Raw genomic sequence first — 23,672 nt, forward strand, 5'->3', positions numbered from 1 at the left:
AAGTGGGCCATAGAGAATCAAATTTCTCTGAAAGCAGAACATGTGCAGGGACAGTCCATCATCCTGGCAGACTCATTGAGCAGAACAATCATCCCGTATCACGAGTGGGAACTCGACCAACAGGTTCTCAACCAACTTTTCCAAATATGGAGCAAGCCGAATTTAGACCTTTTTGCCACAAGCAAGACTAAGAAATGCCCATATTGCGCAAGCTGGCATCCCCAAAAAGGGTTGTGGGAAATGCTTTTTTGATGAGATGGTCAGAACAGGGTGATCAGCAAGATGAAAACAGAGTGATGCAGTCTCCTCCTAGTGGCACCCAAATGGCCCAGACAGTTCTGGTTCGGAGAACCAAGGCCAGGTCAGACATCCAAATCCTCCATCGCTACGCTTATCGGCCTGGCTCCTGAATTCAATGAGTTTTCCAACTTAAGCATTACACCGGAATGTAGAGAAATATTAGCGAAAGCCAGGGCCAAAAATAACAAAAAGATCTAAAAACGTAAATGGAAGCGCTTCTGCTTGTGGTGTGTTACTGCAGGAATCCATCCTATGATGTCACCTCCGGAGCAAATACTTCCTTTTGTTCTATTTGGCAAAATCCAGACTTTCTTATTCATCAATAAGAGTACATGTGGCGGCAATTTCAAGATTCCGGTGCTCTCAGCAGGGCCCCTCGCTATACTCTTCCAGGATTGCTAGTTAATGGGGACATTATTTGACATTATTGCTAACCTGGAGGTGGAATTCATAGTTGTCTCAATGTTAGCTGAAAGTAAGGAAAGATACAGCTTTTTACTAACAAGAGTCTTTCTTAATATTTCACATGGAAATTGCATCTGAAATTTAACCACGCCCTCTCTTCACGACAAAAAAGGATTCGCTCCACATGAACAGTGTACCCTATAACCAAGTGAGCAGAGGAAAGATTTCTTGGGGGCAAGGCACAGCCTCCTGAATGACAGAATGCATATGGATCAGATATTAAAGTCCAATAGACCTTTTATTATGCAAATTCACAGAACTTTGTTTAAAGAGTTTCACATGCTCGACTGCTTCGGAAACATACCACTTCAGTTAATTTCTAAGGCAGTCAAATGTTAAGCTGTCTATTCTTCCACGTTGCTGTTCAGGCACAAACAATACATTCACATAGCCAAGTGTTCTAGGCAGTGCTCTAAAAATCTTCTCCTATGTGAGCGACTTGGGCTTGATTCCGTTTTTCCATGTAATTCACTGTTGTGCTGCTTTGACTTTAATTAACCATATGAAAGTGTTAAGAGTCAGTGCTGAAGAAGAAACAAAGGTTAGTTGTCTGACCCTGTTATAGTTTGTAGATTCACATGCAACTTCCAACTGAGAGATTTCTTAGAGTATTTAAATGCTAATATGGATTTAAGCTAAGATGATCTCTGGAACTGGAGCTTAAGCAGACTAAACTTGATTCTCAGTAGGTGGCACACTATAAAGGAGACAGGCGAGCAGCCAAAAGAATATTGTATACACACCTTCCTTTACCATTATGAAATATTTTTTCCCAGGATATCCAACCTGACTGTGGGGAATGTTCAAATATGCATGTTATGTTCTAGATTCAGTGGTGAACGTAATTCTTTACGATGTATGGTTTTTATTGAGAACCAGTAGCAGGAGTTTCAAGTTCTATATTTGGTTCCTCACTGTAACCACGTAACAGCAGCAGTGGTAAAACCAAAAATGTATTTCCCCAATGCCATCAAGTCCTTGGGGTGCCCCACCCTCACCCTGCACGGGACTCCAGTGCAGCAGTGTAATGACAACTGACTGTGTGCTTTTTCACCTGCTTACTCCTGGCTCTGTTTTCCGCAGACCTGATGGAGGTGGGGAAAGGTGAGTGGTACTCTGCTGTTTACCTACCTTGTCACCTGCGGGTCTGCAGAGACCATGGTGAAATTCAGGTGAAAACTATCCCCAGGATTATTTACTTACATTCATTTTATTTGTTCTCTGGTACTACCCATATGTTTAATCAACCTTTTTTCCCATTTTTTTGCAGGACTGTGAAGTGTGTATTCGCCTAGACCCTACTTTCAGTAAGTAACTTTGTTTTGAGAAGGTTGTACATGATTTGAACATGGCCTTGATATCTTTATAGAGATAGATTACCTTAGAAGGGTTCAGCTGTTTAAATTATGCTTAGAGGTAAGACATTGTGTTCAGTCAACTCCTTAAAATTTAAGAAAGCAACATTTGATCAATGTGCACATATGTGATGTGCATTCAGCTTCCACTACAGTGCCCAATGCAATTTATACAACTACCTGAATCTTCTTACTGGCTCTATCTAGGGTTTGTGCAAGACCTCCTAAAGATCAAGGGTTTAAATTTAGTGCTTACCTGCTTACATGTTGCATAACATTGATCAGTTCACCATATTGATGTCTGTTCATATCTTTCTAACTTCTTTCTTACATTTACAATAAAAGCATCAAAAGACTGGAAAGAGATATATGGGTGTGGGAAATACAGTAGAAAAGTCTCTTTAAATGAAACAATACAAAACAAATCTTAATGATTTTACTGTATACACACAGATAAGTTTCTCCAAGCCCTACTACAATTGCATGGATAATGTAGTGTCTGTTATTGTGTATCACATGCATTTTTTTATTGGCAGTAAAAGGATACACCCGGAAAGCTGCTGCACTAGAAGCAATGAAGGATTTTACCAAAGCAGTGGATGTTTATCAGAAGGCTCTTGAGTTGGACTCCGCATGTAAGGTACAGTAACATCTCATTCTTCTGCAACAGTAGTGTTCGCATTTAATGTTTTGAAAATGGTTTCTCAAACACTTGCTCTTTTTTAGATTACCATGCGTGAATCATGCTTAAAGTTTGTGACCTTTCAGTAGTAGTATCCATTGTCAAAACAACCCAAACGTCGGCCAGTAAAGGCAGGTGTTGCTCTCTACTCCTCATAGAGGCTGGCATAGCTCAGATTTTTACTACTCGTTATGTTTGAGGGAGTTCCAGAGAAGAGCCCTGCTCTTGCTCATCTTTGACCTTACACTTGCAACACAGTGATTTTATACTGGTCTTCCTTGGATTTGAGCCAGTCCTACTTCAGGTTCCACAAATGTGGGTTTCTTTCAGCCCAGTGGGACACTCCGAACTGTATGATGGCAAAGAAAGAAAAAAATAATGTTTTTGGCTGCTTACAAAACAAGATTTAAACTGATGAGCAACACAATTAGTGCATTTATTGTCTTTATCTTTCTCACTAGGTATCAAACTGTGAGACCTTTCCCTCCAACACAGTTAAGGACATAGAAAGGTTTGATCTTTATCTTCTATAGAAGACATTTTCCCCTTCTAAATGGGATGTCTGTGATATTTCCATGGATAGTGCTCCTCCAGCTACTTTTAAGGAAGGGATACAAAAAGGAAGCATGTGGGAGTTCTTCAGCTACTTTTTACCTAAGGAATCCAGGGGTGGAAGAGGTTTGGTAAGAGAAGAAAAGCACAGTATCTGCAAAATGGTGATGTTTGTGAGCCACGAAGTTCCCATCTGAAGGTTGTCCAAGAGTCTATGGCCATCTGTTCAAGCCTGTGTGCTTGTACAATCAACCTCCTTGTAAGAAATTGGGTTATTAAGAGGGATGAGAACTCAAATGGTGTAATAGCAATCCTTTTCAGACTGAGCCAGCAAAGTCACTGACTTAACCTAAGTTCAACTGCTTGATAGCTTTGAGCAACGAGGAGACAGGCTTAACTTAGAGGCAATGAATGTATAGGGTATTTATGCATTACTAAAACAGTAATAAAATCAAGATTAAGTACAAAAATCCCAAGTTAATTAAACAAAATAAAAGTGAAATGGAATCAACAAATGACAAACATCCAATAAGGGGAACCAGAGAAGTGATTTTTATAAACAATTCTAGGTAGAAAAGGTGTCAAAAAGCACAAAATACCAATGCTAGTTAATGGTTGAGGTAGAACAGGCACCAGGCGTAATTTGACGCTGACTGCAGTGGAGTGGGGGTCAGATACATTAACCAGATTTGTTCTGGGCAAAGATTTTACCTTCAGACTTGAGCCCTTTCACGCTCAATCAACCCCAGGAGTACAATTCTAAAGCAGCAGAGGAGCTTAGACTCAAAGGCAGAGACCGCAGCAGGGCCCAGTCTTGGTCCAGTTGCAACTGGTCAGTTGGGCAGTTGTAGTAAAGGGCATCTTGTAGCTTGTTGTGTCCTTGTACCTTTAACAGGAGATAGTTTTATGATTCTTGGAGTTCACTTCTTTGTCCTTGGTTCAAAAGGAGAGCAAGTTCAGTCTTTTAGGCTCTTTTCAGGCCTCAGACAAAATCTAGTCCTCTTCTGATCTTCACCAGTTCTGGAGCGTTCTGAAGTGAGTGCCTTCAGATTGCATGTTTACGCCTGGCACAAGCTTGTGGATGGAAATGAACCCTGTGGGCTCCCTAACCTATGGGGTAAATGTACTGGTGTCTAACCCACCCACCTGAGGCATTTTCAAGTTGGGCAGTCTTAATTCACACTAACCTTGTGGTCTGGGAGATAGGGGGTTGTGTGTGGAAAGTAAATTATGGTAATCCCACTTTCCTCCTACATCTAAAATCCAGATTTATCCCCAACAAACTCTGAAATCTGAGTGGAACACAACCTAAGTTTATCACGGACCAGACAGTGGATACACAAGAAATGTTTTGCCATCTTGTTTCCTACATTGCATTGCACCCCATACATCTCATGGAAAACCCCAGCAGCCCGGTCACACAGATCTTGACACTCCAGCAGTATCTGACACTCCATATCAATGATGAATACCAGTTTGGGTGTGGAGACAAAAGATTTGGGGGAGGGGGGGGGGGGGGGGGCTAGGTGTTACCTACATCTGCTTGTGACAGGTTGGGCCTCTGAAGTTACTCAAGTTCTTGGGCCCATCCCACTGGGCACTTTGTCTAGAGCACAACATCAGTAAAGTGATTCTCCTTCCAGTGACAAGGAATATAAAGTGGATGAGGAGAAAGGTGTGGTCATGAAAGAGCAAGAGGAGGATGGTGATCGAGGAAGAATGGAGAGAATTTTCTGCCTATAGTAATAACACGATCCTCTGCAACCAAACTTCTCCACCAGATGGCATCGCCCAGCTGCAAAGGCCACTACGCTACTTTAGTTTGCCGTTAGTGGTACATGCCCATCCGGCGGTGGCTGGTTCCGACATTGCCTTCAAGGTTAGTGACCATTATGTCTGACAAACGGGCCTTGCAGTTATTACAAAACGTCTATCCCTTTTCTTTATGCACTGCCCACTATTCCTCCCACACCAGAGTGGAGTTGTGGCAAAAACCTGTCTATCATGTTACAGGGAGGTACCGTTGCTCTCCAAAGATGTCATCGATGCTACCGGACTCAAAAAGAGGAGGCGCCTGTTACACTTGCTATTTCCTTGTTCTGAAAGACAGGGCCTTTATGACTTGCTAAAGGGCAAAATTGTAATGCTCACACTGCCCTGATCCTATAGGTTCTGGAGACAAGGTACTAAACATTATGCTAACATATTTGTGTTGCACATTTTCTTCAACCTGTTCTGCAGTCCCATAGATGTTTTCTGCAGCTCTGGGTAGGCCAGGAGCATTTTTAGTTTGTTACTCTCCCTTTCAACCTTACCACTGCCCTTCAAGTGTTCACAAAAATAATAGTGGTGGTCGCGACCAATCTTTGCAGGTCAAGGATACCAGTATTCCCATGCCCAACTTGAAAAGGCTGATGAAGATAAGCTGCCTCGGTCAGTTGTGGATCACCTCTGGACAATGTTCAATGACAAAGGCTCATTGATGGTAAACTCACAAAAAGGTTAGTTCGCCAACGAACGCTTGACTCCTTCACAAAGGCTCCCATGTTTTGGAGCAATCCGGACATAGTAGTGTTCCGGTCATTTTCTCCGCCATAACAAGTTCAGGACATTAAGGCTGTGTTTCTGATGGATACTTCTAACCACAGATACCTTGCCTAGGTGTCAGACTGGATACGAAAACGTTAAAGCAGTACTCCTGTGTGCCAGCGTGTGGAGTTGTGCAATGTCTGTGCCAGCGTTCTGCTCCAGAAGTGAAAAGCAGGGCCTCATATAAGCACCACCCATATGCTCTGCTGTCTTTTACTTTCCTTCTGTGCCGTCCGGTTTAGATCCAGAGTTTATTTGCCTTTACGCCACAAATTTTCTTTACATTTTTACCAGTGTGAAGAAAAAATTTCACTCTTCGACAGATGTTAAACCATGTAGGGACAGGAGTAAACAGATGTCTGTGACAGACCATCACAAAGTATGCTTAAGGTGCTTGAGTTTGGAGGTCCGGCTACAACTGCACCCAGATGAATCCGATGGCCTTACAGGACCATGAGGCAAAACTTTGTCACCAAACACGACTCGACAGATCAAAGTCCAATGGAAGGTCCTGTTCCCACTTCTAAAGTCATTCCAGTGGCAGAGCATAGTCTCAGTTGAAGTCTTTAAGTCTAAAAAAAAGTCAAAGTGGAAATCGTCCCTTCTCTTCCAGGGGATCCTTATCAATAGTCCTAAACATTGAATATTCCCACCCATGAGCGGGGACCCCGGAGCATATACAAACACACATGCTTATATATTTGAAACATATGAAACATAATACTCTACTAGAGAGTTTCAATACCAATATAATATATACATGTGTAAAGAGTAATGCAGTCTATGTTGAGAAAAAAATGGCTAAAAATGCTTTACTTTTGGAGTTAATTTTTTTTAATGTATTTTTTTAGTTAAACCTTCAATTAAAGGTGCAAACGTTTTGTAATTCAAGCATAAGGCATAGAAAGTACAAGAAATCTATAATAAAACAGAAAAAAACGACATTAAAAATAAGAGCATTATTAGCCAATAGGCTGCATGCAGGTTAACACAGCAGAATCAGAAAAAATGGCACCGTGCCTTAAAGACCCCGAGCACGTCCAGTATCCCACCATGCCTCAGGGGTGAGAATAAGGTGACAGTTGGTTCACATTTAGGTCAGTTCTTTTTTTTTTCCGGCTCCTTCTGTGAGGATCCTGGAGCATTGAGCTCTCATTTTTTCTGGTTATTTGTCCAGAAAGGTTGTCTAGAACTATTTTACTCTGCTTTACTCGACGGCTCTCCATATTGCCTGAGTGGAGTGGCAACTTTTTCTTACAAATATGCCTTCACTTTTTGTGGAATGTCTTTCTTGTGGGAAGAAGGCCCAGTTAGACCCACACTGTTTACATAGTATGTTTGTCTCAGTCACTGCCCTGACACCTGTAGACATTGTAAGAATCTGTCCAAAAGAACTCTCAAGGACAGAGAAAAGATTCGTTTGCATGGTCTGCACGAAAGAAAGAAGACTTCATACTCCTCTCTAACTATGATGATTTCTAAAGACTGACGTCAGCCGATAGGAAAATTCCTGTCTGTTCACAGTCTGTCATCCCTTCCATCGTCACATCACCAGATGTCAAAGAGAACACCGCTGTCGACGGCGATTCAAGCGACATCGAGAGACGTGACGTCGAAGACTCAATTCCCTCATCGGGATAGATCTCTGTTGATGGTCACACACCGTTCGACGTCGAGCAGGCACATGAGTGCTCACATGCTGTCAGAGGTGAGTCGTCATCCTCCGTCGGGGCATCTGCCGTCGAAGTCGGCTTCGAGAACAAGGTCGAGGTCCCTGCATCATGCGGCTTCGAGACACTCATCGCTGTCGGCCCATTGCATGACATCAAGATCAACATCGAAGCATGTTCCTACAACGGGCCACCACTCGTCTGACTATTTCGACGTCGAGACCTGAGAAGTTGGAAGTCTCGCTCAATGTCAGGAACTCGCAGATCTCCGTCGACAGTGCAACATTGATCGACATAGAGACAACCATCATCCTAGACACCTGTCTCACAAAGAGCTGCCCTATGTACCAGCTCCCCTCAGAAGTCATCAACAGGACTACAACAGACTGCTCTACGTCACCAAAGTCCGGTGCTCACTAATCAGAGTGGGTCATCGGGGGCATCAAGAGCATCATCTCTGGGACACCTCTCACCTATAAACTTGTCTCTGGTGTTTGGAAAGTCTTAACAAGACACCGGATTCTCCAGACTCTCAATATTCACGCCCTTATTCACCATTGGCGTTGTTGCCACGAACGCCTTCAACAATGACGGCTGCCGAGCGGGCAAGGCCAACATCGCATCAGCCAAGTCCTGGACACTGGCGCAGCCAGTCAAGATCACCCACCAGGAGTAGGTCGCGATCCAGACAGCAGTGTAGATCTAGATCCTCTAGATCACGACGACGCAGGTCTCCTTCGTGGTCAACGGCATCGGAGTCTTCCATCAGAGATTATTCACCAACCCTTACTAACTCCCCTCTGGCAAGAGTATTGCCAGTGGACGATATTACTACCTTCAACGAGGTGTTGGTTAGATGGGCCCAGAAACTTAATATAGACATTCCAGAACAGACTACTTTTATAGTCTGTGATTCTTTGAGACCCTACATCATCGTACCTCGTCCAGACAGTTATTGCCACTGGTTCGTGGTCTTCTACAACCAGCTATGGACACATTTCTGACTCCTGCCAGCCTACGTTCGGCTCAGACTATGATATTTAAAAAGTATAAAGCCCCAGACCAGGATCCTTTGTTTCTCAGGGTTGATCCACCACCAGACTCTGATTTTAGCTGCGGCCAGTAAGACCCTTTGGTAGCATCATCAACGGTCACTCCAGATAAAGAGAGCAAACATCTGGATTCATTGGGCAGTATTACGAATTCCGTACTCGAGTGGCACGCCATAACAAACGACAAATGGGTGCTGAACATTGTAGAGAATGGCTATTCTTTGTTTCAAATCTCTGCCCCCGCTGCTCCCACGGAGGACAAAGTCTGCTCACCAGTCATTACTACGAAAGGAGGTTCACATTCTGTTGCAAAAAAGAGAGATAGAGAAAGTTCCATATACTCAAAGAGGAAAAGGAGTGTACTCCCGATATTTCCTAGTGAAAAAGAAAGGCCAAGAAGGGATTTTCAGACCCATTTTAGATCTGAGACATCTGCACAAATACATTCGAAAAGAGAAATTCAGAATGCTGGCCCTTCTCCATATTTTCCCTCAGCTACATCGAGGGAACTGGATGTGCTCCATAGACCTACAGGATGTGTATTTTCACATCCCCGTCATTGCAAAGCACCGAAAATGTCTGCGCTTCGTAGTGGCATCACAATACTACCAGTTCAAGGTGCTGCCCTTTGGACTAAAATCACCCCTTCGGACATTCATTACCGTGGTGGGCTCACCGTCAACACCTGTTGGTGGGGGGTTCCTTTTCACCAGAGCACTCCTTCTGAGATCCTTGTAATGGATGTATCACTACAAGGCTGGGGAGCTCACCTGGGGCCCCTCGAAGCACAGGGCCTATGGTCCAACAAGGAACAGTTACCACATCAGTCTGCTGGAACTGAGAGTGGTCCATCTGGCTCTCAAGTCTTTTGCTCGATCTATCAAGGGAAAGTCCATTTTGGTCCAAACAGACAATACAACCTCGATGTATTAGCTGAACAGACCGAAGGGGGGGTTTGGAGGGGACAAGATCTCGTCCTCTGCCTAGAGAGTCTCAGAACATCTGGTACTAGCTAATAGTGAGGAGGATGTCTGTCACAGCGGTCCACCTTCCGGGAGAACAAAACTCAAAAGCAGATTTCCTAAGTCGAAGTCTAATAGACTTCCACGACTGGGTTCTTCACAACGACGTTGTAGCAGACATTTTGCAACGGTGGGTGTCAGCCGCAAATAGACCTGTTTGCAGACAACGTCAACAAAAAATGCCCAGACTTCACATCCAGGTTCTACCTACCAGGGACGAAGGGGAATGCCCGGTTGATAGACTTGTCAGGGACATTTCTCTACGCCTTTCCACTGATCACCCCGATACCTGCGGTGATCAACAAGTTTTACAGGTCCAAAACAAGGATAATACTCCTAGCCCCAGAATGGCCTCGACAATACTGGTACACAGATCTCTTCCAGTTGTCAGAACAACATCACAAGAGGCTGCTGTGCAGACTGGATCTTCTCCACAGATTGGGGGGAAAAATCTGCATCCCAACCTTCCCTCGCTGAGCTTGACAGCATGGCTCCTGAATTCCTGCAATATGGACATCTAGGACTCTCGCATGAATGCATGGATATTTTAAAGAAGTCTTAAAGACCATCAACACAATGCTCCTATGCGTTCAAATTGAAGAGGTTTTACATGTGGTGTCGGCAGCATGATTGCAATCCTATTTTGGCCCAGAAGGAGGTTATCCGACCTTACCTGTTACATCTTGCGAAGCCAGGGCCGCAGTTTTCCTCTATTAAGGTACATTTATCTGCCATTACAGCTTATCTTAAGTCGCCCTCTCAAAAGTCTTTCTTTACTATGCCAGTGGTTAAGGATTTCTTAGAGGACTTGAAAAAAGTTTTTCCACCAATTCGGAAACCCTCTCCTCCATGGGAATTGAATGTGGTCTTGTCTAGACTTATGGCCGCTCCTTTTGAGCCCATTAACAAAGCTTCTTTGCAACACCTTACGTGGAAGACCGCTTTTCTAGTAGCCATTACCTCGGCTAGAAGGATCCGCGAGATTCAGGCTCTATGTTCAAAGGAACCCTTCACGGTTTTCCATGATAACAGAGTAGTTCTAAGAACCCACCCATCGTTTTTGCCTAAGGTGGTGTCGGACTTCCACATTAACCAAATAATATCACTTCCAACATTTTTTCCTAAACCTGTTGCCCTGGCGGAGAAAGCCTTGCACTCCCTGGACCTTGAGAGATTACTCAAATTTTACCTTGATAAGACTAAGTCAATCAGACAATCTGTTAATTATGGACAAATGAGAACAGGGAGAGCTACCTCGAAACAGACTATTTACAGATGGATAGTTTTGTGTATTGTGACTGCATATCAATTGGCTAACAAGCAATTGTTGACTAAACTAAAGCCCACTCCACGAGAGGGAAAGCAGCAACTGCAGCTCTTCTTGAGAATGTACCCAACTCCAAAATTTGCAAAGCTGCCACATGGAGATCTGTACATACTTTTACCAGGCATTACTGTCAAGATTCAGATGCCAAGTCCGACACCCAAGTGGGTCAGGCTTCTTTAAGAAATGTATTTGCATAAGACAAGTACGTTGCCTGCACTTCTATCACTCTGTCCGCAGGGTTGTGGAATGGGCTTGCTAATCTACTCAATGTTTGACTATTGATGAGGATTCCATGGAAGAGAAGGATAAGTTACTTACCTGCAAATCCTAGCTCTCTTCCAGGGGTATCCTCATCAAAGTCCTAAACCACCCACCCTCCTCCCCAGACGTGATTTTTAGAAGTGCAGCACTACCTATTTGTTTCTTCTATGTCTCCTTGTCACCAGGGGAAAAAAGTACTGACCTAACTGTGAACCAACTGTCACCTCACTTTCGCCCCTGAGGCATGGTGGGATACTGGAAGTGCTCAGGGTCTTAAATGCACGGTGCCGTATTTTTTATTTTTTTTATTCTGCTGTGTTAACCTGCATGCAGCTGTAGGAAAGTACCATCTTGCCTGGCATGTTACCCCCATTTTCACTGTATGTGTTTGTTTTTGCCCATGTGTCACTGGGATCCTGGAAGGTTAGAAACACCCGTTTCTAACCTTCCACCACCATCAGGGCAGCTGATGGGGCCATCTGTCCCTCTTGCAACAGGAAGTGCAACTCTTTTGGCTAAAGTGGCCAAAGAGGAGGTTCCAGACTCTGAAGTAGGTACTGGGTGTTACGTCAGCTACTTTCCTGTGCCAAAGGACAAAGGCCTTCTTCCTATTTCAAATACTTCTTCGAAACGAGAATGTCAAGTTTCTCATGTTAGCCCAGGACCTAGGCACTGGAAACTGGATAGTGGTGTTGGACCTGCATGATGCTGATTTTTACTTCCCTGTCCTGCAGGTCCACATCCACTTCCTTCAGTTCATGGTGAACTAGGTGCATTTTCAGTTTTCAGTGCTCACTTTTGGCCTCACCAGTGCCCCTCCTGGTGTTCATGAAAGTGGTGGCAGTGGTCACCACACTCTTTTGGAGGTGGGTACAACCTTCCTTCCCCTACCTCACTGGCTGTTAGTTGTCAACCACCTCCACAAAACCAACATATATTTGGGCTTCATCATAAACGAGCTGAAGTCACGCCTGACTCCTTCAGACACTCCAGTTCATCAGAGCTATTTTGAGTACGTTATGGTTTTTATGCCTTCCCCTTGAGGGAAGTTGGGACATTCGGGCTAAGATCATGATGTTTCATGGTTTGTTCTGCACCTCAGTGCAGATGACTCTGAGGCTCCTGGTTGGCTTCCTGCATCTTGCTGTCCAAAAATACAAAGTTTCACATGCTGACTGCAGTGGGATCTCAAATCCCAGCAAGCACAGAATTGGGTGTAACTGTCAGATTCTATACAGATTTAGATAGAGACTGCAGACGAATGGCAGTGGTGGCTACTGGACTGATTAGGTCAATGGCAGCCCCTTCTCCTTACCCTACCAAGCGATGTCGCTGGTTATGGTTGTTGGGTTTTGGATGACCTCTAAGTGAAGTGGAGGCAGAGGTCACAGGATCTTGGCGGAGACTTTACTCCACATCAGTTTGTTGGAGTTTGGTAAGATTAGCTTGGTGATGAAAGCCTGCCTGCCCACCATCTGATGAAGTCTGATGCAGATACTCATGGAAACACTGCTGTCATGTAGTATGCAACAAGCAGGGTAGAGTGGGCTCAGGAGTTTGCGTCTTTGGAAGTAGTTTGACCACAAATGTTCCCTTGTTGTAAATCACCTGGCCGAGATCTTTAAATGAAAGGGTGGAGTAACCCATCCGCTGGTGCTTATCGAATTGTGAATGGCAGTTGTACCTGGAGGAGGCGCAGGGCATCTTCCAGTAATGAGAATGCTCGTTCAATCTTTTCTGCCACTTCTGAGAACGCACAATGTCACCACTTTTGCGCATTGGAGTTTCTAAAGCAGCCCTCTCTGAATCTTTTCTGTCGAAGAACCAGGGTCTCCTTACTTCTTCTCACAACTGCCTCTCCTGCGTAGAGTTCTGAAGAAAATGAAGAGGGACCCGGGCCAAAGTCATCCTAGTGGTACTGAATTAGGCCAGGAGAGTAAGGTGCCACTTTAGGATGAACTTTTTTCAGCAGCAGCTATATTAGACTTATTCTAGTTGCAGATTCCTTATCGACCCGCCTATCCTCCCTGCTCTGGGAACTGATTTCTAGGGGCAAGGACTTCCCTTTCAGGTGCACCAGTATCTGTGTTCTTCATGGCTCCGCGCTTGTGGCGTGGAAAGTGGAGAAAAGAAACTGACATCAACGCGCCGGGGTGGTGCTCGACCCTTGACGATATATCTGTCGACTACAATGCCAACTACTGACACGGAGTTGACTGACACCCCTGACAGCGCGCTGGGGTACTGCTTGGAGAAAAATCTACAGATCCAAACTGAAGCCTGGGGAAATTCCATGGTAAGGAATCTGCAAGTAGAATATGTTGCTGCAAGATTATTCGTTACAGAAGGTAAGTAACTCATTAGTCACCTCTTTGGCACACAAAGTACCTATTCTTGACATGGTTATGTGGCTGCCGTTGCACAGGTTCATAAAGCTCTACAACCTTCACAGTTGGGTCTGTCGAGGGGGGCATTTTGTCAGCTTGGTTCTGCAGGACTTTCTAGTCTGAGCCATTTCATAGACCCACCACCTTGAGAGATACTGCTAAGGTGTTTATTCACCAGGTAAGAAATCTGCAGTTAGTAGGATCCATCACAAGTACAAGTTACTTAACCTTGGGTAACTATCCTTCTGCTTTATACCATAACAGATATTTAAGTCCCCACTCCCCCAGTGACACCTACCTGTTTTGTGAACTGGACTACTATAAAAAATGGACCCAATCTAGTGATCCGCACACTGGTCATGTCAATCTGCAGATAGCCTAGAAAGCAACTGATGTCAGTGTGAATGGGTGGCATTTACATGTGGTTTATTCGTCACTTCAGAAGCGAAACAACGTTATGTGGAGCCACATGACACCATCTACCGCTGTGCAGGAGTGCTGCTTTAAAGTTTCAAGATCCAGTCGGGTGCTTGTTGAAAATTCTGCAGGTAAGTTACTTATTCTTCAGCCTTGGTCCTGTGTCACAGTGAGAGCAACTCTTAGGGGTTTTGGCCTCTTAGCCTCCTGCATCCTCTTTATCAGCTACGCCAGGTGACAAATGAGTACTCTGCATTGGGGACTTTGAAGTTTCAGTAATCCCAGCACCAACATAAGGCAGATGGCATCCAGGTTTCAGTTAAGGCAGCTCGAGGTTTACAGTGAGGCTGCTCAAATGTATTTCTTCCAGCGGAAGGCCCTGCTCCCTTTTCTTCATGTCACTGACATTAGTGATGTACGCTTGTCTTCTGTGATCGGAGCATCAGCTGTAGGAGGTGGAGAGCAGGCTACTGGTCTCTGGTAAGCAGCCAGCCCCACATCAGTTTGCTGGAGTTGAAGGCCATTCTGCTGTCCACCCAGGGGAAGCTGTTAAAAGTTACAGCAGACAATACTGCTATGATGTACTGCAACAAGTGGGCAATGTGGGTTCCTTTGTCAGCAGGCTCTGGCCTCCCGAGATTGTTGGAGCACCAATGTACTTCCCGGATCGCAAACCATCTAGCAGAGTCCCTGAATGCTAGAGCAGGTGGCAACTCGCAGATTCCAAGTGGTGTCTACATTCTGAGATGGTGCAAGCAGAGCCTCTTCAAATAGAGGAGAGTACACTTTCTAAATCTTTCAACCACCATCTAAAAATCGCGGTGTCAATTTATTTTTATTTTTTTTGCATTTGGTTTCAGCAATAACACTTGTAAGTGCATGCATGCTGGATGAAATGGAACAGTGGTCTCCAATGCTGCTTCCTGTCCCTGTCTCTCCTTCCTTGCGTTCTGGAAAACAGTAGTGACAGGCCCAAGTCCTTCTTTTGGCTCTGGATTGGCCCAAGGGAGTGTGGGACTGGACCTTCTGGGCATGAGCATCCGTCCTCCAGTCAGCCTGCCACTCTGTGAGGACATCCTCTCTCAGCAACAAGCCTTTTCCTCCACCTGAATCTGCTCAGCATACACCTGCGTGGAGATTGAGTGGCGGCGGCTGTTTGGTCTGCCGCCTTATGTTGTGGATGTCTTTGCCGCTAGGTGGCCTCCCATGAAATCCGGTCATGCTGTTCAGTGTGCAAGCTTGTGACCTGGTGTGGCGTTCACAAGACTGACCACTGACTGGTAAAGCTGTTGGATGGCCTTTTGTTTTATCCTTGGCACAGCAATGCATTGCAGTGGGCACTACTAAAGGTTATTTTTCAGCCTTTTATACTTTCTAAATTTGCAACAATGGGACCTTTACTTCATCTTGACGTTTCTCAAGTTTCTCTTCCAGGGGATCCTCATCAATAGTCATAAACATTGAATATTCCCGCCCTTGTGCGGGGACCCGAGAGCATATATAAAATACACACATATAAAGTATGAAATATGCACGAAAAATATATATAGCATTTTTAGTAGACACATTTTCATACTAAACTCATATATACATGTGTAAAACAGCAATGCAGACTATAATCATAAACAGGCTAAAATGCTTTATTTCTATGGAATATTTTTTATTTTTTTTATTTTATTTTTTTAAATTCTTCTCAAAATTACAATAAGAGAAAAAAAATATCTACCGAAACCCCACCACTGGGCCTAGGGAAATCAGCAGTAGTAATCATCAGAGAAAAAAGATAAAAAACTACATTGAAAAACACTAGAGCATTCTTAGCCAATAGGCTGCATGCAGGTTAACACAGGAGAACCATAAAAACTTTGGCACCGTGCCTTTAAGACCCTGAGCACCTCCAGTATCCCACCATGCCTCAGGGGTGAAGGAGAGGTGACAGTTGGTTCACAGTTAGGTCAGTTCTTTTTTCCGGCTTCTTCTGAGAGGATCCTGGAGCATTGAGCTCTGTTTTTCTGAGTTTTTCTCATAAAAATACTTCAGAACAGCGTTTTTTACACCTTTACTCAACATCTGACATCATTGTCTGAGTCTGGAAGTTTTTTCCTGACTGAAAAATGCCTTCACTTTTTGTGAAATGCCCTTCCTGTGGGAAGAAGGCCCAGTCAGATCCACACACTCTCTGCATTGTGTGCTTGCCTCAGAGTCACTGCCCTGACACTTGCAAACACTGCAAGAACATGTCAAAGAGGACTCTGAAGGACAGGGAGGAGATCAGGCTTCATGGGCTTCACGAGAGGCAGAAAACATCATCCTCTTCGCTTCCCAGGCAGCCAACAAGCCATTCTCAGGAGAGACAGGCTAGATCGACGTCAGCAGGTAGGAAGATACCTGTTTGTTCCCCGTCGACGTCGTCGCTGCCACCATCTCTCCGCCATAGATCGCCGTAGACGGCGACCCGGCCGACGTCGAAGGATACGACGTCGAGAGGACATGGCCACCACAGGGGCAGATCTCGGTCGACGGCAACCCACCGATCGACGTCGAGCCATCACCGTCGCGCCCATTCGCCGCCAAAGGCCTTGCACCCCTCGGCGTCAAGGAAGGCGACGTCGAAATCACCTCAGCGGCGAGAAGGAGGACATCCGCCGTCGCCGGCCCACCGCTCGACGGGGAGGCTCACGACAGTGAGCAGTTCGCGGTACAGAGATTGCCGGTCGACGTAGAGGCACTCCACGTCGAGACAGGAACAACCGGCGGCGCTCCCTTCGACGTCATTACAGCTGTCGACGCAGGTTTTACCGGTCTTGCAGGGAGCAGAGCATCGGCTTCCCCCAGCGGATAAGACCAGTCCATCTCCAGTGGTCTCCATAAGAAGTGGTTAATCTCGGTCGAGAACTGCATCGTCGGGGCATGTCTCGCCCATCAATTTGTCACCGAGATGGTTGGAGAGCCTTAATAGACCAACGGCCTCCCCAGACTCGCAGTATTCGAGGATGTACTCTCCTACTGCCTCTCTCCCGAGAACACCATCACCGACAGCGCGGGCAGGACGGGCTCGTTCTGCTTCTCACCAACCGACCACGAGGCCTGGGTGCTCTGCTACAGCATCTCGCAGCAGGTCACGCTCCCAGAGACTATCTAGGTCACGATCAAGACACAGAAGGTCGCCCTCTTGGTCATCGTCAGGGAAATCCGTCAGACGATACTCCCCCCACCTTAACGGATTCTCCACCAGCTAGGGTTTCACCGGTGGATGACATCACTACCTTTAATGAGGTGCTTATCAGGGGAGCACAGAAGCTAAACATAGAGGTTCCAGAACCGTCAACCTCCTCATCCGTAATTTTTGAGACTCTGCAGCATAGAGCGGTTTCGAAACAGCTGCTGCCGCTAGTGCCTGGTCTGCTGCAACCAACCATGGACACCTTTTTAGCACCAGCCACCCTCAAATCAGCTCCTGCTAGGATCTTGAAAAAATATAAAGCGCCTGAACAAGATCCTTTATTTCTCAGGACAGATCCGCCGCCGGACTCAGTCATATTGGCCGCAGCCCGAAAAACTCACTCAGTAGCATCATCCTCCACGGTTCCACCGGACAAGGAGAGCAGACATCTAGACTCTCTGGGGAGAAAAATGTGCGGCACGGCGGCTTCTATGATGGTCTCCAGCGCTTCTGCACTCCTAGGCAGATATGACCGTTCACTGTGGGACTCTCTGAACAGGTTTGCAAACAAATTACCTAGGGAGGACAGGCAGGACTTCCAGGAGATCCTTCAAGAGGGATGTCTGGTCTCCAACCAGGTCATCAGCGCAGCGGCAGATGGGGCAGACTTAGCTGCACATGGATACGCACATGGGATTTGTGCAAGAAGGTCTTCCTGGTTGAGACCGACTGGATTAAAACAGGAAGCACAACAGCGTATCCTAAATCTTCCGTTCAACGGGAACTCGCTGTTTGGTACCCATACCGACGAAGAAATGGTGCGCATGAAAACGGAAGTGGACACCATGAGGGCAGTAGGCCTGGAGAGAAAAAAGGACTTCAGGCGAAGGTATAGGCCTTATGACAGGCGCCCTTTCCAGCAGAGGGTTCAAACCCCTCATTGGTCCCAGAGGCCACAGCAGAGGCAAGGACGCCCGCTTTTCCAGTCTCGTAAGGCAACGAGGGTCAAGTAGACCACAGCAGTCCACACCCAAAGCGCCAGCCAAACAATGAGAACTCGCTTCCCTTAACACTGTGCACCACTCCGGTGGGGGGAAGTATTACAGACTTTATTTACGAGTGGCGTGGTATAACAAAAGACAAATGGGTGCTCAACATTGTCGAGAATGGGTACTCTCTTCTTTTCCGGCAACCTCCACCGCACTTGCCACCAACCAAATGCAATCCGTCTCACGTCAGCCTATTGCGCAAAGAGGCTCACGCCCTTTTGCGAAAGAAAGCAATAGAAAAAGTTCCACTCGCGCACCGAGGGAAGAGGGTTTACTTCCGTTATTTTCTGGTACCGAAAAAAGGCCGAGAGGGTGTTTTCAGACCGATTCTGGACTTAGGACTACTGAACAAGTACATAAAAAAGCAAAAGTTCAGGATGCTGGCCCTTCACCAGATTTTCCCTCAGCTACATCAGGGGGACGGGATGTGCTCCATCGACCTGCATGATGCGTACTTTCACATCCCGATCGTTTCCAAGCATCGGAAATTCCTGCGCTTCCGGATAGCCTCACAGCACTATCAGTTCAAGGTGCTACCATTCGGCCTGAAATCTGCCCCCGCGTTTTCTCGAATTGCGTAGCAGTGGTAGCGGCACATCTACGAAAGCAAAAAATCTTTATTTACCCATACCTAGACAACTGGCTACTGAAAGCCTCCTCTCCGGAACAGGCGAGAAGCCATCGGGACATTGTGCTCAAGGTTTTCGGGTATCTAGGTCTACAAGTCAACTACCAAAAGTCCACCTTCATTCCAACGCAGAACCTCCACTACCTGGGAGCAATACTAGACACAGAGCTCGAAAGAGTGTATCCTTCGGAGGAACGACTATTATCGATAAAGAAAAAGTGTCAAGACATGTTGAAGTCCGACGCACCTACGGCTCGTCAGGTGACATCTCTACTGGGCTCCATGGCATCATGCATTTTCATTGTCCCGAATGCCAGGCTACATATGCGTTGGAAAACAACTGGAACCAAAGAACAGGCCGCTGGGAGGACAGAGTGCGGCTGCCGATAGCAGCACGACAGTCATTACAATGGTGGATGCACAGACCTCACCTGTCAGTAGGAGCTCCGTTTCACCAGGTAATTCCATCCGACACTCTGGTAACGGATGCGTCTCTTCAGGGATGGGGGGGCTCATCTAGGTCCCCTTCAAGCTCAGGGCCTGTGGTCTGACAACGAAAGGAAGTACTACATCAATCTGCTAGAGCTCAGAGCAGTCCATCTGGCTCTCAAGTCTTTTGCTCCATCGATTCAGGGGAAATCTCCTAATACAAACGGACAATACGACCACAATGTATTATTTGAACAGACAGGGGGGAACGAGATCCCTACCCCTATCTCGGGAGTCTCAAACAATCTGGCAATGGCTCCTGGCGAGAGGGACGTCGCTTACAGCGGTTCACCTACCAGGTCAACAAAACGTGGAAGCAGATTTCCTGAGCAGACACCTCGAGGACGCCCACGATTGGGTCCTGCACGACGAAGTCGTCGAAGACATCTTCGCTCAGTGGGGTCGGCCTCAATTGGATCTCTTCGCAGATGAAGTAAACAGTAAAAGCCCACACTTCGCGTCCAGGTTCTACCGTCCGGGACCTCGAGGGAATGCCCTGTTGATCGACTGGTCAGGGATATTTCTCTACGCTTTTCCACCGATCCCCCTCATACTGGCAGTGATCAACAAACTTTACAGATCCAGCACCAGAATGATTCTCATAGCTCCGCAATGGCCCTGTCAGTTCTGGTACACAGATCTCCTCAACCTATCGGAACAACCTCACAGGAGGCTGCCGTGCAGACCGGATCTTCTTTGCAGGATGGAGGGCAGGGTACTTCACCCCAACCTACCCTCTCTGAGCTTGACAGCATGGCTCCTGAATTCCTGCAGTATGGGCACCTAGGGCTCTCGCAGGAGTGTATGAACATCTTTAAGGAGTCCAGACGACCTTCCACGCGGCGTTCTTACACGTTCAAGTGGAAGAGGTTCTACATATGGTGCTGTCAGCAAGGTCAGAATCCCATACGGGCTCAGGAGGAGGTCATACTGTCTTACTTACTCCATTTGGCAAAATCCGGTCTGCAGGTATCATCTATTAAGGTACATTTATCTGCCATTACAGCCTACCGTAAGTCACCATTTCAGGAATCCTTCTTTACGAAACCAGTAGTCAAGGATTTCTTAGAAGGTTTGAAAAAAGTTTTTCCGCCCATTCGGAAACCCTCCCCTCCATGGGAGCTGAACATAGTACTATCAAAACTTATGGGCTCTCCTTTCGAAACTCTACACAAAGCCTCTTTGCCACACCTTACGTGGAAGACTGCTTTTTTGGTAGCCGTTACTTCCGTAAGGAGGGTCAGTGAAATTCAGGCTTTGTCCTCCAAAGAACAGTACACAGTCTTTCACGACAATAGAGTGGTTCTGCGAACTCACCCATCATTCCTACCGAAGGTGGTGTCAGAATTCCACATCAATCAGACTATTTCTCTACCAACTTTTTTCCCCAATCCGGAGACTCCGGCGGAGAAAGCTTTGCACTCCCTAGATCTGAAAAGAGTGCTAAAATATTATTTGGATAAAACCAAGCTGATTAGACGTTCCAACCACTTGTTTATAAATTATGGTCATTTGAGAACAGGAGAGGCAGCATCAAAATGAACCATATCAAGATGGATAGTTTCTTGTTTTGTTAATGCATACCAGTTGGCTAACAAACTAACTTGCTAGACCTAAAGCGCATTCCACAAGAGGAAAGGCGGCTACTGCTGCCCTCCTTAATAATGTTCCAATCTCTGAAATTTGTAAGGCTGCTACATAGAAGTCTGTACATACATTTACTAGACATTACTGTTTGGACTCCGATGCAAGAGCAGACGCCCAAGTTGGGCAAGCTTCTCTGAGAAATTTGTTTGCATGATGCATATCTATTCCTGCACTTCTATTGGACAGTCCGCAGAGTCAAGGGATGGGCTTGCTAATCTATTCAATGTTTATGACTATTGATGAGGATCCCCTGGAAGAGAAGGATAAGTTACTTACCTGTAAATCCTAGTTCTCTTCCAGGGGTATCCTCATCAAAGTCATAACCCACCCTCCTCCCCGGACGCACGTCTCCTAGAAATGCAGGACACACTATCTTTCGAATCGGCTACACAGCTTGTCACCATAAAAAAGTACTGACCTAACTGTGAACCAACTGTCACCTCTCCTTCACCCCTGAGGCATGGTGGGATACTGGAGGTGCTCAGGGTCTTAAAGGCACGGTGCCAAAGCTTTTATGGTTCTCCTGTGTTAACCTGCATGCAGCCTATTGGCTAAGAATGCTCTAGTGTTTTTCAATGTAGTTTTTTATCTTTTTTCTCTGATTACTACTGCTGATTTCCCTAGGCCCAGTGGTGTGGTTTCAGTAGATATTTTTTTTCTCTTATCGTAATTTTGAGAAGAATTAAAAAAAATAAAAATAAAACTCCATAGAAATAAAGCATTTTAGGCTGTTTATGAATATAGTCTGCATTGCTGCTTTACACATGTATATATGAGTTTAGTATGAAAATGTGTCTACTAAAAATGCTATATATATTTTTCGTGCATATTTCATACTTTATATATGTGTATTTTATATATGCTCCGGGGTCCCCTCACAAGGGCTGGAATATTCAATGTTTTTGACTTTGATGAGGATACCCCTGGAAGAGAACTAGGATTTACAGGTAAGTAACTTATCCATATGCCATTTGAGCTGATTCGTACTGCTAGCTGCATCTCCTAGATTCCAAGATAGTGTTCCTCCTTGTAATTACATATGCTTGTCATGTGAGGGAACGTCCTGCACTTTCAGTGCGTATGCCTGTACTGTTTTTTTTTCCCCCAGACAAGTTGGTGCTGAGGACGCTGGCAACATTTCGTGCCAAAAGTAAGAACTCCTTTTCACCTTGAGCAATCACTCTAGCAGCGTTCTTTTTTTTCGACTCACGAATATGAAGAGGATAGGCTACATCCACTTGACTCCAAGAGGGCTTTGAGCTTCTTCATGGACTGGATTGCACAAAAGACCATTGGGTGGATAATTAGCTCTTTATGTGTTTCTCTGGTATAAATAAAAGTGAAGGAAATGCAGAACAGGAACCTGTCAAGATGCAGAGTCCTCTTTATCTGCATCAAAATCTGCTATGCGTTGGCCAAGACACATTCCCAAAGCCATGAGAGCCAAGGCTGCTACAGTGGTTGGAAGTATTGATTAGGAGAGCAAGTAGGGTTAATTTCCGTAAAGCTGTTTGTTAGGGGATGCTCTTTGTGGGGGATACTCTATATAACCACAGATTTCTCATTGCCATCCCACCTACATGTTCTGTAGAGTGGTCTCCTGATTTTCACAGATGGGTTATAAGTTAGATTTTGGGCCACTTTCACGCTTATTTCAGGTATGTTTGTCACTTCTGGAGTGGTATGGAGTCACCATGGATCCACACAGCGTCACCTGTAATATAAAAAAAAAAAAACAATGTTGGTATTTAATAGCACCTATAAGATTTGTTTGGTTATCTTTTGAGAAATTGGTCTTTTCTCCTGTGAAAGAGTTCTGTGTACAGCATATTTTCGAAGATAGTATTTATGAATAATGAAGATCATATGATTAAGGGTGTAGATTGCAGCAAGTAACTTGGTTTACTCCAGTATTGGAACTTACATAGTCACATGCTTGAATCCTTCCCCGTCGTTGAGATGGGAGTCACCCGGTATCTTAGAAAAGCAGTGTCTTAATAGACATAACCATTGTAGGCTATAGGCCTTTAGTTTACTAGCATATCAGTCATGTTTTTTTTTTTTTTTTTTTTTTTTTTTTTTAAAGGACCAAACTTTAGCATCGGCCAATCAAGTCAAAACACACTTTAGAACCCTTCTGAGAAAAGCTGCTTTCTCTTAGGTTTTCCACCGCACATCGTGCTAAGGAGTCTCCTCTGAGCTTTGCTCAGTTTTCTTCCAGTCAAAGCTGTTTCAGAAGCATTATTTCCTTATTTTCAGTCTTCTACTTCATAGGAAGCCTTTTCTTCAATTAGGGGCTTAAACCTGACCACCAATATGTCGGAGACACCAAAGAAGGGGCTGTTTAGATCTTGTGGCACATGCAGCAAGAAAAGGCTGCATAAAAGATTATCCTCACAAAGATTCTATCTACTGTCTCTGAGAGCATAAGAGTAGGGACTAGGATATTTCGCGTGTTTTCTACAAAAACTTTAAGACCATGAGGGAAGGCTTCTTCTTTGGCTGCAAAAGCTAAAATCCAGAAACAACCCTGTCTCTGAGGAAGAAAGTGAAACCTCCTCCACTTCATCTTCTAGAACACATGTGAAGTGTGGTAGAGGTTCCCGTCACTCCTACC

General features: G+C 45.4%; 1 protein-coding gene across 1 annotated transcript in view; it reads left to right on the forward strand.

The window, feature by feature from the left end:
* STIP1 (stress induced phosphoprotein 1) overlaps positions 1-23,672 on the forward strand; it is a 275,508-nt gene that overhangs the window by 237,971 nt on the left and 13,865 nt on the right. Inside the window, exons 11-12 of the mRNA XM_069243209.1 lie at positions 2,036-2,072; positions 2,657-2,760. Of these exons, the coding sequence (XP_069099310.1) occupies positions 2,036-2,072; positions 2,657-2,760 (141 nt within the window). The remainder of the gene's footprint in view (positions 1-2,035; positions 2,073-2,656; positions 2,761-23,672) is intronic.

Source organism: Pleurodeles waltl, chromosome 7 (assembly GCF_031143425.1).
Source record: "Pleurodeles waltl isolate 20211129_DDA chromosome 7, aPleWal1.hap1.20221129, whole genome shotgun sequence".
In the NCBI taxonomy this organism is placed as follows: Eukaryota; Metazoa; Chordata; class Amphibia; order Caudata; family Salamandridae; genus Pleurodeles; species Pleurodeles waltl.